The 16,027-nt window shown below is 37.9% G+C and overlaps 3 protein-coding genes across 3 annotated transcripts; all 3 read left to right on the forward strand.

Moving 5' to 3' along the window:
* Positions 1-406: 406 nt before the first annotated feature.
* LOC100260681 (subtilisin-like protease SBT3) lies at positions 407-2,938 on the forward strand. The gene has a single exon (XM_019218899.2). The coding sequence runs from the start codon at positions 455-457 to the stop codon at positions 2,762-2,764; it is 2,310 nt and encodes a 769-aa protein (XP_019074444.1). The 5' UTR covers positions 407-454; the 3' UTR covers positions 2,765-2,938.
* A 3,225-nt stretch (positions 2,939-6,163) lies between these two features.
* Positions 6,164-8,721, forward strand: LOC100255612 (subtilisin-like protease SBT3). The gene has a single exon (XM_002282268.5). It carries the CDS (start codon positions 6,164-6,166, stop codon positions 8,447-8,449), a length of 2,286 nt encoding a protein of 761 aa, XP_002282304.4. The 3' UTR covers positions 8,450-8,721.
* A 2,471-nt stretch (positions 8,722-11,192) lies between these two features.
* LOC109122304 (uncharacterized mitochondrial protein AtMg00810-like) lies at positions 11,193-14,162 on the forward strand. Its single transcript, XM_019218834.2, has 3 exons — positions 11,193-11,331; positions 13,384-13,559; positions 13,623-14,162. Exons 1-3 carry the CDS (start codon positions 11,193-11,195, stop codon positions 14,160-14,162), a joined length of 855 nt encoding a protein of 284 aa, XP_019074379.2.
* The last annotated feature ends 1,865 nt before the right edge of the window (positions 14,163-16,027 follow it).

Below are 16,027 nucleotides of genomic sequence, written 5' to 3' on the forward strand. Positions count from 1 at the left end.
CTACTTGTGCAATTGGGATGGTCATGTGATAAATATCAGGACATGTTCATTCTGCCCCAGACAAAACCATTAGTACTTCTGTGAAACAGTAGCAGTGACAATTTTACAGTGTTCTGTGATATCATCAAATATCCGGGAACTCTAATAATGGAGGAAAATCAAATCCATCCTCATCTTATATCAAGATCAATATGATTGTTGGCCTATCCTGAACATGTAACTATTAAAAATTGCTTGCCGGCTTCAATGGCAGCAATATTATACAAAATTGTTAGTTTGCCGGCCTTCTAAGCTGTAACTTAGTTTGCATCGTTCTTGCTCCGGCCAAAACTTCAAATCCTAGGTTTTTTACTAAACTATTTCATGGATTATTAGCTGGGAAAAACTTCTACAATGCTTGCCTATATAAGTCCTTGTTGTCCAAACACCTCTTGACCCATTACAGTATCCAGAAATGGAATGCTTCACTATCAGCAAGCTTCTCTTCCTCCTGCTTGTTCCCGTAATTTCTATCTCAACTTGCATGGCTGGAGATGTGGGAAGCTATATAATTCACATGGATAAATCAGCCATGCCCATGACCTTCTCCAGTCACCATGACTGGTACATGTCAACACTTTCATCCATATCCTCTCCAGATGGTAGTCTTCCCACCCATCTCTATACCTATAACCATGTTTTGGATGGCTTCAGTGCAGTGCTGTCCAAGGCGCACCTTGATCAGCTGGAGAAGATGCCGGGTCACCTGGCAACATACCCAGATAGCTTTGGAAAGCTACACACCACACACAGCCCAAAATTTCTTGGTCTGGAGAAAAATAGTGGCGCCTGGCCAGAAGGTAAGTTTGGTGAAGACATGATTATTGGTATACTTGACACTGGAGTATGGCCAGAGAGTGAGAGTTTCAGGGATAAGGGAATGGGTCCGGTGCCAAAGAGATGGAGAGGTGCCTGTGAATCTGGGGTGGCATTTAACTCTTCTTATTGTAACCGGAAACTCATTGGAGCTCGGTCATTCAGTGAAGGGTTGAAGCGACGAGGCTTGAACGTATCGGCGCCTCCCGATGATTATGATTCTCCCAGGGATTTCCATGGACATGGGACTCACACATCGTCTACGGCAGCTGGGAGTCCAGTACGAGGCGCCAATTACTTTGGTTATGCAGAGGGGACGGCTATTGGCATTTCACCCAAGGCTAGGCTTGCCATGTACAAAGTGATTTTCCTCAGTGACCTCACAGATGGCGATGCCGCTGCCTCTGACACATTAGCCGGAATGGACCAAGCCATAGCCGACGGTGTAGATCTCATGTCACTGTCACTGGGGTTCGAGGAGACGACCTTCGAACAAAACCCAATTGCAGTGGGAGCTTTCTCGGCCATGGAAAAAGGGATTTTTGTGTCATGTTCAGCTGGAAACTCTGGCCCAGATGCTTACACTATGTTCAATGGAGCTCCTTGGATTACGACTATTGGTGCTGGGACTATTGATCGAGATTATGCTGCTGATGTCAAACTAGGTAATGGCATCTTAACCGTCAGAGGAAAATCTGTTTATCCAGAAAACTTGCTAATCTCTAACGTCTCTCTCTACTTCGGCTATGGGAATAGAAGCAAGGAACTCTGCGAATACGGTGCTCTAGACCCTGAAGATGTGGCGGGCAAAATTGTGTTCTGCGACATCCCTGAATCAGGAGGAATCCAGTCATATGAAGTGGGGGGAGTAGAAGCTGCAGGAGCCATCTTCAGTTCAGACTCACAAAATTCTTTCTGGCCCAGTGATTTCGATATGCCATATGTGGCTGTAAGCCCCAAGGATGGAGATTTGGTGAAGGACTACATAATCAAGTCACAGAATCCAGTAGTTGATATTAAGTTCCAGATAACAGTGTTGGGCGCTAAACCAGCCCCTCAGGTGGCCGAGTTCTCATCGCGAGGTCCTGGTAGTAGGGCTCCAATGATACTGAAGCCTGATGTATTGGCTCCTGGGGTGCATATTCTAGCTGCCTGGGCACCCAACAGAGCAATTCAACCTATAAGAGATGAGTATTTGCTCTCTGATTATGGTCTCCTGTCTGGAACATCTATGGCATCTCCCCATGCAGTTGGGGTAGCCGCATTACTTAAAGCAGCCCACCCAGATTGGAGCCCAGCTGCTATTCGTTCAGCAATGATGACAACAGCATACCTGCTTGATAACACTCAAGGACCAATCATGGATATGACCACTGGAGTTGCAGGGACTCCTCTCGATTTTGGAGCAGGGCACATAAACCCCAACATGGCCATGGATCCTGGTCTAGTTTATGATATAGAGGCCCAAGACTATATCAATTTCCTGTGTGGATTGAACTACACCAGCAAACAGATAAAGATCATCACCAGGAGATCAAAGTTCAGCTGTGATCAAGCCAATCTAGACCTAAATTACCCTTCATTTATGGTCCTCCTCAACAATACTAACACTACAAGCTACACCTTCAAGAGGGTGTTGACTAATGTAGAGGATACCTATTCCGTTTATCAAGCAAGTGTGAAGCAACCCTCAGGGATGAAAGTTACCGTGCTGCCTTCTACAGTTTCGTTCACAGGAAGATACAGCAAGGCTGAATTCAACATGACGGTAGAGATCAATCTGGGAGATGCCGGACCACAGAGTGATTATATTGGAAATTACGGGTATTTAACCTGGAGGGAGGTTAATGGGACGCATGTTGTGAGAAGTCCAATCGTCTCTGCCATTGCACCATACATCAGAACCTAACCAGCAAACGATCAATCAGCATACATGGAAAATGGTTTGCTCATGATCTTGTGGAGCAGTTGATTGTTCATTTCTTTTAGAAGAACATAGACTTTCATTTGCCCTAGCGGGCAACTTGATTGAGATATGCATGTCAGTTTGATAGGATTTTCAAAACAAATGAAAATTCTTTTGCTGGGAAGTTTTCCTTCTCATCTACCTAGAGAGGGAAATTGGTAAAAACTAAGAGCAATAATGCTTTTAAATGGAATAAAGAAGGGTAAAAATGTATTAAACATATCATTTTTTAAAATATTTAGAAATTATTGGTTTTTGATGTGGAATTTCTTTTTCTTTTTTTTTTCCCTGGAAAATTACGAGTTTTAAAGGTGATGTTGAATTTCTTTATTGTAACCATCTTACATTGAATGATAACAATTTTCACTCACTTAATTATATCAAGATATTTCTTATTGTCTTAAATATTTATAATTTTCACCGTACAAGATTTGAAAATTTTCTTATTATTTACAATATCTTATATTAATAATTAAATTATCTTACATTTTTAATTTGCATATCTTATACAAAATTCAATTCAATTCACATATTCTCGTTTACCTTCTTTTTTAGCATCGAAATGCATGGTTTTGGATTAAACTACCCATCAAATAGTGCAATTAGATGGTCTTTTCCAAAGTGTTAATTTCATTCAAGATGGGGAAGGGTAAGAAACTATTACTAGGAAGTCATTGATTTGCAATCAAAAGGATGATTTGAAAATGGGTTTTAAAACTTAATCACTCAAGAAAAAGTACATGTTTCAAGATGAATGGGGTACCAAGCATATAAAGATGGATGTATCTTTCAAAACAAAACCTTAAGTCATGTTTGTTATGAGGAAATGAAGAGTCGAAATAAACATTTTATTTATTTTCTCATCTATTATCATGTTTGGATAATTGAAGTGATAATAGAAATGAGATAAAAAATGATTTTATGAAAAATGAAATCACATTTGTATATGAAATTTCAATTGATCTTTATCATGAGGTATTATGATTCCTTTGATGCAAGTTATTTTAAAAAAATGAAAAACCCAAAAGCTTGCTTAGAGAAGATGTTTTCAAAAATAATTATTTTATTTTTATTTATAAAAAATTAAAAATTCAATTTATATAATATAAACTAAATTTTATTAAAAATAATTTTGTAATTACAAATAAATTTAAAAATAAATAGTTTTTAATAAAATATGAATAGTCATATTATAATAAAATAATAAATGATATGTGTTTTTATAAATAGTATAAAAATATGGATATTAACATCTTCATAATAGCATAAGTGATTTATTTTGTTAAAAATAAATAACAGCAATTTAAAAATAATAATTGGTAATAATCTAAAAACAAATAAAATTTAATTTTTAATATGTAAAGAAGTCAAGTTTTCATTACATATATTTAGTATATTTAGTAATCAATTTGTGATAGGGTATTCTAAATTTTTTTATTTAGTCTATAATTAAGTAATTAATTTTTTAAATTACAAATTATTCAAAACATTAATTATATGTCACTTAATATCAAATTTATTTACTTAGTGAGAAAATTAGGAAAATATAGTTATATGGATAAGAGAAACAGTAAAGTTATTACTCATATGTATTAGTTTTTGTCTATTACTTTTTATAATAGTTATATATTTTTTGAGTTTCAAATTATTTCTAAAAATTATTAAATTCATTAATAAATACAATATAAAGTCTTGCTTGTTTTGATATTCATTTCTCTAGTAAAAAATATAAAATAAAAATGGTTTATGCAAAATAAAAACAATAAAATCATTCTAAACCAAATTTTGTCCATAATTTTTTTATATTTAATGATCAATATTTGAATTTTAAATTATTTTTCAAAATTGCTAGACTTGTTAGAGAATCCAATATACTAATTTTTGTTTAATTTGAAGCTTATTTACTTAGTAAAAAAATTTATAAAATTATGATTATACATATATATATATATATATATATATATATATATATATATATAAGTAATTCAAAATGAAGGTTTGTGACTTTCTAATAATTTGACCATTTTTTAAGTTTCATAACTTTCTAATACTAATTGATTCCATTTTTAAATTTTAAATTATTTTTTAAAAATTAATAATTATTGTGTATTAAGAGTTGCTTGATTTGGAATGCATTTGCTTAATATATATATATATATATATATTATATTGGTATGGGGTTGTAGAGAGAAAATGAAAAAAAAGAAACATATCATGTTCTACTTTATTTACTTTCGTTTTATTTTTCTATATTTTCCTTTTTGTTTTTATAATCTATTTGTTTTCTAGAATCTATTTTCTTTTTCACTTTGTTTTTAAAAACTATTACTAAAAAACAACAATCAAATAGTGCAATAAATTTTTAAAAATAATATATTTTTTTAAAATAAAATATTGTTTTTAAATCACACCATCAAGCAAGATTTTATCATTTAGCTAAAAAAAATTAAATAAAAAATATTTTTAAACTAATTGTAAATGGAGAGGTTTTCTTTTTTAAAATTTAAATGAAAATAAAAATTATTTTAAACTAATTGTATGGAAATTATTGTTTTTTTCTTTTTCATTCTCATTTCCCTTATTAGTCACATTAAATGTAAACAAATAATCATTTCAACCATAAGTTCTTATTTATATCCAAATACAAAAATTTGAATAATCAAACTTATTCTTATTCCAAATAAACTAAAAATAAAATATTTATTTTCATTCCCCACTCTAAACTACCATAATCCTAAAATCGTGTGCCTGCTACTATCCTAGAAGGTTTTAAGTATCATGAATATACAATTCCTGCAGCATCAACATGAGTACTGGTCCAAGGAACTCCTTAGCAGATTATTTATGCCTTAAAGGCTACATTTCAAGGCGAACGTGCCACGAATATATCAATATCTGGACATGTATATTCCAACCCAGACAATTAATCTCTTCTTTTGTGATGTTACACAGTGATATGGTCAAAGATCCAAGAACTGATAATCCAAGTTGCCGGCGAAAAATTAAATCCCACCTGATCCTGCTCCTTTGTCAAGATTGATATGATTGGTCTGTCCAGAACAATGTTTTATTAGGATTCCAATGGACATAACAATACAAAATTTCTAGCCGGCCTCTATAGCAGCAAATTTTCCAAATACAAAGCTGTTTGCTGGCCAACAAAGCTGTAACTTAGATCGCATCGGTTCTTGCATTGGCCAAAACTCCAAATACTAAGTTCTTTTGAACTCTTTCATGGATGAAATTAAGCATTATTAGCTGGGTATAGCTTCAATAGATTCAAGCTCACCTATATAAGTCCTTGTTGTCCAACTATCTCTTGACCCATTTCAGCCTCCAAAAATGGAATGCATTCCCTACAAGCTTCTCTTCCTCTTTCTTGCTCTCTCAACCTCCGTGGCAGAAGATCTGGGAACCTATATAATCCACATGGATAAATCAGCCATGCCAATGACCTTCTCCAGTCATCATGACTGGTACAGGTCAACGCTCTCATCCATGTCGTCCCCAGATGGTATTCTCCCAACCCATCTCTACACATATAATCACGTTTTGGATGGTTTCAGTGCAGTGCTGTCCCGTGCACACCTTGATCAATTGGAGAAGATGGCAGGTCACTTGGCAACATACCCGGATAGCTTTGGAAAACTACACACCACACACACCCCAAAGTTTCTTGGTCTGGAGAAAAAAGTTGGGTCCTGGCCGAAAGGTAAGTTCGGTGAAGACATGATTATTGGTATACTTGACAGTGGAATTTGGCCAGAGAGTGAGAGTTTCAAGGATAAGGGAATGGCTCCGGTGCCAGATAGATGGAGAGGTGCCTGTGAATCTGGGGTGGAATTTAACTCTTCTTATTGTAACCGAAAACTAATTGGAGCACGGTCTTTCAGTAAAGGGATGAAGCAACGAGGCTTGAATATATCCTTGCCTGATGATTACGATTCTCCCAGGGATTTCCTTGGACACGGGACTCACACATCGTCAACCGCAGCTGGGAGTCCAGTGAGAGATGCCAATTATTTTGGCTATGCAAAAGGAACGGCTACTGGCGTTGCACCCAAGGCTAGGCTTGCCATGTACAAAGTTTTTTTCTTCAGTGACAGCAGTGATCCGGAAGCGGCTGCCTCAGACACATTAGCCGGAATGGACCAAGCCATCGCAGACGGTGTCGATCTTATGTCTCTATCACTGGGATTCTTCGAGACAACTTTTGACGAAAACCCAATTGCAGTGGGAGCTTTTGCAGCCATGGAGAAAGGGATTTTTGTGTCTTGTTCAGCTGGGAACGCTGGTCCTCATGGTTACACTATCTTCAATGGAGCTCCTTGGATTACAACCATTGGTGCTGGGACTATTGATCGAGATTATGCCGCTGATGTGACACTAGGCAATGGCATCTTAAGAGTCAGAGGAAAATCTGTCTACCCAGAAGACGTGTTCATCTCTAACGTTCCTCTCTACTTTGGCCATGGAAATGCAAGCAAGGAAACCTGCGACTACAATGCTCTAGAGCCCCAAGAAGTTGCAGGCAAGATTGTGTTCTGTGACTTTCCAGGAGGCTATCAGCAGGATGAAATAGAGAGAGTAGGAGCTGCAGGAGCCATCTTCAGTACAGACTCACAAAATTTTCTCGGGCCGAGAGATTTTTATATACCATTCGTGGCTGTAAGCCATAAAGATGGAGATTTGGTGAAGGATTACATAATCAAATCAGAGAATCCTGTGGTTGATATCAAGTTCCAGAAAACAGTGCTGGGTGCTAAACCAGCTCCGCAGGTGGCCTGGTTTTCGTCACGGGGACCCAGTCGTAGGGCTCCAATGATATTGAAGCCTGATATATTGGCTCCTGGGGTGGATATCTTAGCTGCATGGGCACCCAACATAGGAATTACACCAATAGGGGACGATTACCTGCTCACCGATTACGCTCTCTTGTCTGGAACCTCTATGGCCTCTCCCCATGCAGTTGGGGTAGCTGCACTGCTGAAATCAGCACACCCAGATTGGAGCCCAGCTGCCATTCGCTCGGCAATGATGACAACAGCATACCTGCTTGATAACACTCAAGGACCAATCATGGATATGACCACTGGAGTTGCAGGGACTCCTCTCGATTTTGGAGCAGGGCACATAAACCCCAACATGGCCATGGATCCTGGTCTAGTTTATGATATAGAGGCCCAAGACTATATCAATTTCCTGTGTGGATTGAACTACACCAGCAAACAGATTAAGATCATCACCAGGAGATCAAAGTTCAGCTGTGATCAAGCCAATCTAGACCTAAATTACCCTTCATTTATGGTCCTCCTCAACAATACTAACACTACAAGCTACACCTTCAAGAGGGTGTTGACAAATGTAGAGAATACCCATACCGTTTATCATGCCAGTGTGAAGCAACCGTCAGGGATGAAAGTTTCTGTGCAGCCCTCTATAGTTTCATTTGCTGGTAAATACAGCAAGGCTGAATTCAACATGACGGTAGAGATCAATCTGGGAGATGCCAGACCACAGAGCGATTACATTGGAAATTTCGGGTATTTAACCTGGTGGGAGGCTAATGGGACTCATGTTGTGAGCAGTCCTATTGTCTCCGCCATTGCACCTATCATCAGAACTTGACCAGCAACTGATCAATCTTATTTCATGACCTTGTGAGCTGTTGATTGATCATTTCTTTCGGAAGAGCATAGATTTTCATGGGACCTAGCTGGCAACTTGATTAAGAAATGCATGTCAGTTTGACAGGATTCAAAACAAATAAAATTATTTTTACTTGATAGTTTTCTTCTCATCTACCCAATAAGCTGCCCATTAACATACAATTTCACTAGCACCATGCAAAATGACAATAAGTTTTAGTAAGTGATTGCTATGCCAATTAGCACCAACCAAATCAATCTAAACACTCAAATTGAACTCAGCTTTGCTGAATATTCTTCTTTCTTTTGAGAATGAGGATAAGAATGTCCTTCCTTGTGGCAAGCTCAAAAGCTATAATGTACTCTGCATCCCATGCAAGAAATTGTAGTCTGCTACCCCTGTATCATACAGAATGCTGGGTTCTATAGCCTTAAAAATCAAGACGGGTCCCCGGAGCTGTTCAATTAGACCCTCATGGCTAGAAAAATACCAGCTGTAAAGTTGGCTTGGTACCCAACATCACCATCAGAAATTCAATATCAACTGCTGGATTATCCGATTTGATCATATAATCATTCATCAGCTCGGTATTTTTTGGGGCCAGAAGCATTTCCACCTGAACGTGTCACAGATTGCTGCAAAAGCTACTTGTGCAATTGGGTCCTCAGATGACGGGAGGAGGGAAGAGAAGCCAGACCCATCAGCTGCTAGCTAGATGTAAAATTAGTGATCAAAATATTCAATAGTTCAAGCAGGGTTTCAAGACCTCCCATGCAGAGAGGTATTCTTGTGGGTTGTCTTAGAGGCTAAGGTAAAAAGAAACCACTGTGTTATCATAGGTTTAGTATGGAGGAGTAGAGGGGCCATTTGACAAGGTCTGTCGTGATCTTGTATGATGAACCAAAAGGTATGAGGAATTTTCCCACAATAATGGCAATGTTACTTGTCAAATTTGTTGGAAAATTCAATCACTTTTTCATTGATTGCTAGCACATGTTTTAATATTCATTTCAGTCTGAAGATTTTCATCAGGCCCTAGCCCCTCTTGTCCTTGCTGACTCAAACGACCGCTCCTTTTATGCTGATTTGGGAGCCGTGTCTCATATGACAAATGACACCGGTAAATTATCCCATATCGAACCATATAATAGTACTGATGTTACTACAAATGAGGATTTTGTTGTTAAGGATCACAATTAAAGGAAAATAGCAAAGGGGCATAAAAAAAGGGGCAGTTCTGTCTTAGATGAAATTTGTCAAAGATACTATCTCTCTTAAAAGAGAAGAAAAATCTTAATAATACTTGATAGATGACTAGACCTGCTATATATGTATTAGTCATCAAATGGGAAATTGCTTTAAATTACCTTTTCATCGTTTAAATAAAATATCGAAATATTCTTTTGAACATAGTGTGTGGCTCTTCTTGTCAAGTAGAGTGGTTTTTAGTAGTTAGCAAGCTGTTTGTTGTAACTAATTAGAAAGTTGTTAGTAACTAATCTTTAAATTCCTGTATATAAGAAACAGAGTACCCATCAGTGGGTTGCCGGTCGTAACTCAATTTCAGTTTTCCATCTCTCTGGTTTTCTCTCAAACAGATGTTTTGCACATCTTCTTCTTCTCTTCATATCTCTGAGTTCTTTCTTGGTATCAGAGCCACAAACTAACATTTGCAAATCCCTTTTCCATGGCACTAGAAGGATCAGCTTCTTCCACTGATCATCCTAACTCCAGTTTTACTCATCATACAATGTCATCGTTGAATCAAGCATTCACGGTAAGACTCGATCAATCAAATTACTTATTGTGGCGAACTCAGATGCTCAACATCATCATTGCAAATGGCCTTGAAGAGATGATCCATGGAAAGATCCCTGCTCCTTCACGATTTCTTGGCGATTCAGAGAACATAAATCCAGAATACAGTATATGGCAACATCGGAATCGCTTAGTGATGTGTTGAATTTATTCTTCTTTGACAGGAGGAGTGATGGCACAGATTATCGGCCTTGATACTGCATCAGAAATTTGGACTGCTCTAGAGAAAATTTTCTCAGCAGCTTCAAAGGCTCGTATCATGCAGCTTCGCTTCCAATTGCAAACAACAAAGAAAGAAGGATTGAGTAAGATGGAATATCTACTCAAAATCAAGTTCGTTGTAGATAACCTGGTTGCAATTGGAGAAAAATTACAAAACAAGATCGAATTCTCTATTTACTTGCAGGACTTGGAGCAGAGTATAATTCGTTTGTCATTTCAGTTACTTTTGGGCATGAACCATTAAGCCTAGAAGAAATCCACAGCATGCTCTTGACTCATGAAAGTCGATTAGAACAACAACACACAACAGAAGAAACAAATCTCCTGCAAGCAAATATTGCAACAGTGAACCTTCAATGACACAAAAAAAAATCATAAGTTTGGTCAATTCAAGACTCAAGGTAGAGGCAATCCGAATCAACAACAATTTTATCATCAGAATTTTGGCAGAAGCCGTGGGAGAGGCCACTATAACAACAATGGTGGAAATTTTGGACATGGTCTAGGAAGAGGTAGCTTTAATAATCATTCTTACTCATTTGGAAACTTCAATAATGTTTCTGGTGGCAGCAATGGAAAACCACAATGCCAAGTATGTGGTAAATATGGTCACATTGCGATTAATTGCTATCATAGATTTGATCAAACTTATCAACCATCAATGAACAATCATCTTGTTGCAATGGTTGCAACTTCGTCCACTGTTGGAGATAGAGGCTGGTACATGAATACCGGAGCTACGTATCACCTAACTCCAAATCTCAACGATTTGAATTCACATACTCCTTTTGTTGGTTCAGACAAAGTCATCGTTGGAAATGGTAATCGTTTAAATATCTCAAATATTGGACACTCCACTATTTCTTCAACTTCTTGGTCTTTAAATCTAAAGAATATTTTACATGTTCTACAACTTAAAACCAATCTGATAAGTGTGAATAAGTTGTGTACTAACAATAATATTACTGTGGAATTCTTTACTAATGGATTTGTGGTGAATGATCAAGCTTCGAAGAAGGCTTTTCTCCAAGGCAACCTTAACTATGGCTTATACAAATTGTTGTCTTAAGCACCTAGTAGAAGATATCAAGATCCTGATGGTGATAAACTTGCTGGAAGAACAAGCTTGACAACTGAGGTCCCATGTATGTCATCTGCATTACAACTTTCCAATAAGGCAGTTCTATGGCATTTTAGGTTAGGCCATCCTGCACGTAAAATAGTCAATAAAGTTCTGAGTGCTTGTAGCTTGCCCCCAGAACATTGGACAAGTGTTTGTGAACCTTGTCAAATGGCAAAGAGCCATCACTTACCTTTTACTTTGTTTGAATCTAGAGTCTCTCAGCCTTTTGCTCTTGTACATTCTGATCTATGGGGTCCTACCCCTATTGTTGGTGCTAATGGTGCAAGATAATTTGTACTCTTTGTGGATGACCATACAAGATTTTCTTGGTTGTATCTACTAGCTTCTAAAGATCGAGCTATCTCTGCCTTTTTGCAATTTAAAGTGATGATTGAGACTCAATTTGATACTAAAGTTAGAGTGCTTCAAACTAATTGGGGAGGAGAGTTTCAAGCCTTTACTAATACTTTGTGTAAGTTTGGGATTCTACATAGAGTATCTTGTTCGTCTACTTCTCAACAAAATGGTCGTGTGGAGAGAAAACATAGACATATGATTGAAGTAGGTCTTTCCTTGCTTGCTCATGCTTCTATTCCACTTAAATATTGGTCTTTTGCCTTCCAATCTGCTTTATATTTGATTAATAGGCTTCCTTCCTCTGTGCTGAACTTTTCTTCTCCACATAAAACTCTTTACCATTGTCTACCAAATTATTCTTTTCTTTGTGTCTATGGTTGCACTTGTTATCCTTTTCTATGCCCTTTTAATCGCCATAAATTTGCATATTGATCAGTTAAATGCACCTTTATTGGCTATAGTTCTAAGCATAAAGGATATCTCTGTTTAAACATGTCCACTGGAAAAATACATATATCACGACATGTTATTTTTTATGAACTAGATTTCCCGTTTGCTAAGTCTTCTACAGTTCAGCCTCCCTGTTTTGTTTCCCTCTCTCATTGTGCCATTCCCTTAGCTGTACCAACCACTCCAATATCTTCCCTTTTGTCTTCTTCATCAGGTCCACTTTCAGAGTTGGTTTCAGTCTCTGATACTAGTGTGTCAGTTTCCTCTTCTAAGGTTGCACCTATTCCAACAGCTCAACCTCCTTCCTCTCATGTTCCTTCTTCTTGTCATCCCATGACAACGTGTGCCAAAAATGGCATTTTCAAACCCAAGATATTTCTATCCCCTACTGAGACTATTTTTCCTCCACCTTGTGAACCGAATTCCTTCAAGGAAGCTGCTAAAGTTCCTGAATGGCAGCAAGCTATGCATCTTGAATTTGAAGCTCTTATGAACAATAAAACATGGGTCTTGGTTCCTCCTCCGTCTAATCAGAATATCATTGGATGTTGCTGGGTTTATAAATTGAAGTATAAACCTGATGGAACTATTGAACACTATAAGGCACGTTTGGTGGTGAAAGGATTTCATCAAACTCCAAGTTTTGATTACTTTGAAACCTTCAATCCCGTGGTTAAACCTACTACTATTTGTGTGGTTCTCTCTTTGGCATTAAGTAAAAATTGGTCTATCAAACAACTTGATGTTCATAATGCCTTTCTTAATGATGATTTATCTAAGCAAGTTTTTATGACGCAGCCACCAGGTTTTGTGGATCCTTCTATGCCCCACTTTGTTTGTAAATTTACCAAGGCATTGTATGGTTTGAAGCAAGCTCCACGAGCTTGGTTCACCAAACTCAGCTCCACCTAAGTTAAATGGGGTTTTTCCATTTCTCAAGCAGATACATCAATGTTTGTTTATTGTAACAATTCTGCCATGCTTGTTGTCTTGGTTTATGTCGATGATATTATTGTCACTGGCTCAAGTTCCTTGCTCATTGAACAACTTATATCCTCCTTAAACTCTTGCTTTGCTCTCAAGGATCTTGGTCTTCTCAACTTCTTCCTTGGAATAGAGGTATTCAATTCTGGATCTTCTTTGCATTTAAGTTAAGCTAGATATATATGTGATCTTCTTCAGCGTGCTGGTTTGTCTGAATCAAAGCTCGTGACTTCCCCAATGGCTGTTGGTCATGTTCTCTCCATAGCTGATGGTACTAGATTTGAAGATCCCACCTTGTATCGGAGTCTTGTGGGTGCCCTACAGTATTGCACAATTACTAGACCAGACATTGCTTATACTATTAATAAGTTTTTCCAATTTATGCATGCTCCAACCTCTACTCATCTTCAAGCCGTGAAGCGTGTTCTTCGTTATCTCAAAGGTTCATTGTTTTATGGGCTTTCTTTCCAACCATCTTCCTCCCTTGATCTTATTGCCTATACAGATGCAGATGGGGCATCTTGCCCTGATGATAGACGTAGCACCAATGGCTACTGTATATTTTTTAGAGGCAATTTGATCTCTTGGTCAGCTTCTAAACAAAAGGTGGTTTCTCGCTCTAGTATCGAATCCAAATATAGGGGCTTGGCTAATGCAACAATTGAACTCACTTGGATCCAGTCTCTACTTAAAGAACTCTTTGTTCCCCTGTTTCAGCCACCTGTTCTTTTTTTGTGATAATCTCAGCACTACTTATTTAGTTGCAAATCTTGTCCTTCATTCTCGGGCTAAACATATGGAAATTGATTATCATTTTGTTCGTGAACGAGTCTTGCAGAAAACTCTTGATGTTTGATTTCTTCCATCTGAAGACCAGGTTGCTGATATCTTGACCAAAGCTCTCTCCACTCAACGTTTCCTCCATCTCTGAAGCAAGCTTACAGTTCTTTCTCGCCTTGTGTGCTTGAGGGGGATGTCAAGTAAAGTGGTTTTTAGTAGTTAACAAGCTGTTATTTAAGTAGTTAACAGGCTGTTTGTTGTAACTAATTAGAAAGTTGTTAGTAACTGATCTTTAAATTCCTATATATAAGAAACAGAGTACCCATCAGTGGGCTGCTGGTCGTAACTCAATTTCAGTTTTCCATCTCTCTGGTTTTCTCTCAAACAGATGCTCTGCACATCTTCTTCTTCTCTTCATATCTCTAAGTTCTTTCTCTTCTAACCATTAACATTTTTTTCAAGGAGTCAAGTGTGGTCTCATTAGTGGCCTCCACTTGTGCATTGCTCTAAGAGAACCTTGAAATTAACTATGGTTTAGTGGTTGGCTTAGTATCGCAACCCACCAAGAAGATGTCCAGAGAGTGCAAACAAACTGGATAGCTGGCCCAATTCAGGCGTGCGACAGCCCCTCTCTTGCCTTGGAGGGCTAAAAATGAGCACTCGTACGTGGCCTAGACAGGCAAGTAGAGCCAAGCGGCCTGGGCAGTTAAAAAGACATCAACTCTTTCTCAGAAATATGGCCTGTGTGGGCCAGGGGCCACGGGTCAGGCGAGCCCTGGCCCAAAGGTGACCAGGCTGCCCCAATCCTCCAAATCAGAAGGCTAGCCGCCTGTGTTATATCTATGGTCATGTTTGTATTTGCTTGGCTTAGAATAATAAGGTGGGTGTGGTAGATCAAACCAACTGAAAAGAGATGGAAGAAAAAAACAGTGTATATGTGGGTGGCCTCTGCATATTTCCAAACATGAACCATTTTGATTTTCACTTTAAAAATGGGTAAGTTTAGTATACTCGACATTCATGATATGATCCAACAAGTTTAAACTAATTTAACTAAAGCTCAAGTCCTATCCCAGTATGACTTGATCGAGATGTATATGCTCGTCTAATGGGATTCCAACTATGCAAATTTGTCTTTCTTTGAAACCTTCCCTTCTCTTCCTCGTGAGCTAGCTGCCCATTAACTAGGCATTTAGTATATATGGTCTACAATTACAAAATATTCAGTTCACTCATCCCTTGCAACATGCTACTCATACTGTCTTCAACATGGTATGTCGTCCCACATGTCATAGACACTCATAGGTGCAAGATGTCAACTTAACAGGCCTCAGTCCCGTATCAACATAATCAATGTGCTAACGCAGTCCACTTCATAAAGTGTGACATTGGACGCAAATTAAACCTCCATCTATAATTCCTGCTGCAATATAGTGATGTGCACAAGAATAGTGATGTGACCCAGTCTAGATAGTACCTTTTGCGAAACCGTAGCGGTGCTCGATCGGTTTATATTAGCACAGCAATAACCATAGCTATACAAAATTGTTTGCCGGCTAAAGTGCAGGAATATGTTTCCACGTACTAGAAAATCATAACTAGAACAAAATTTCTTGCCGGCCTAAATAATTGAAACTTTGTTTGCATCGAATTTTGTTTTGATCAAGCCTGTAACCACTCCGATGTTGTTTTTCCCTGTTGGTTTTTCATGGATGGTAATTAGCTCCTTCAGCGGGAATGAACTTCCACTGCATTTGAACTGACCTATATAAGTTGTTCTTGTACTAGGTTCCTTACAAACCATGCATTTTCAGCGTCCAACA

Source organism: Vitis vinifera, chromosome 3, assembly GCF_030704535.1.
Source record: "Vitis vinifera cultivar Pinot Noir 40024 chromosome 3, ASM3070453v1".
Classification (NCBI taxonomy): Eukaryota; Viridiplantae; Streptophyta; class Magnoliopsida; order Vitales; family Vitaceae; genus Vitis; species Vitis vinifera.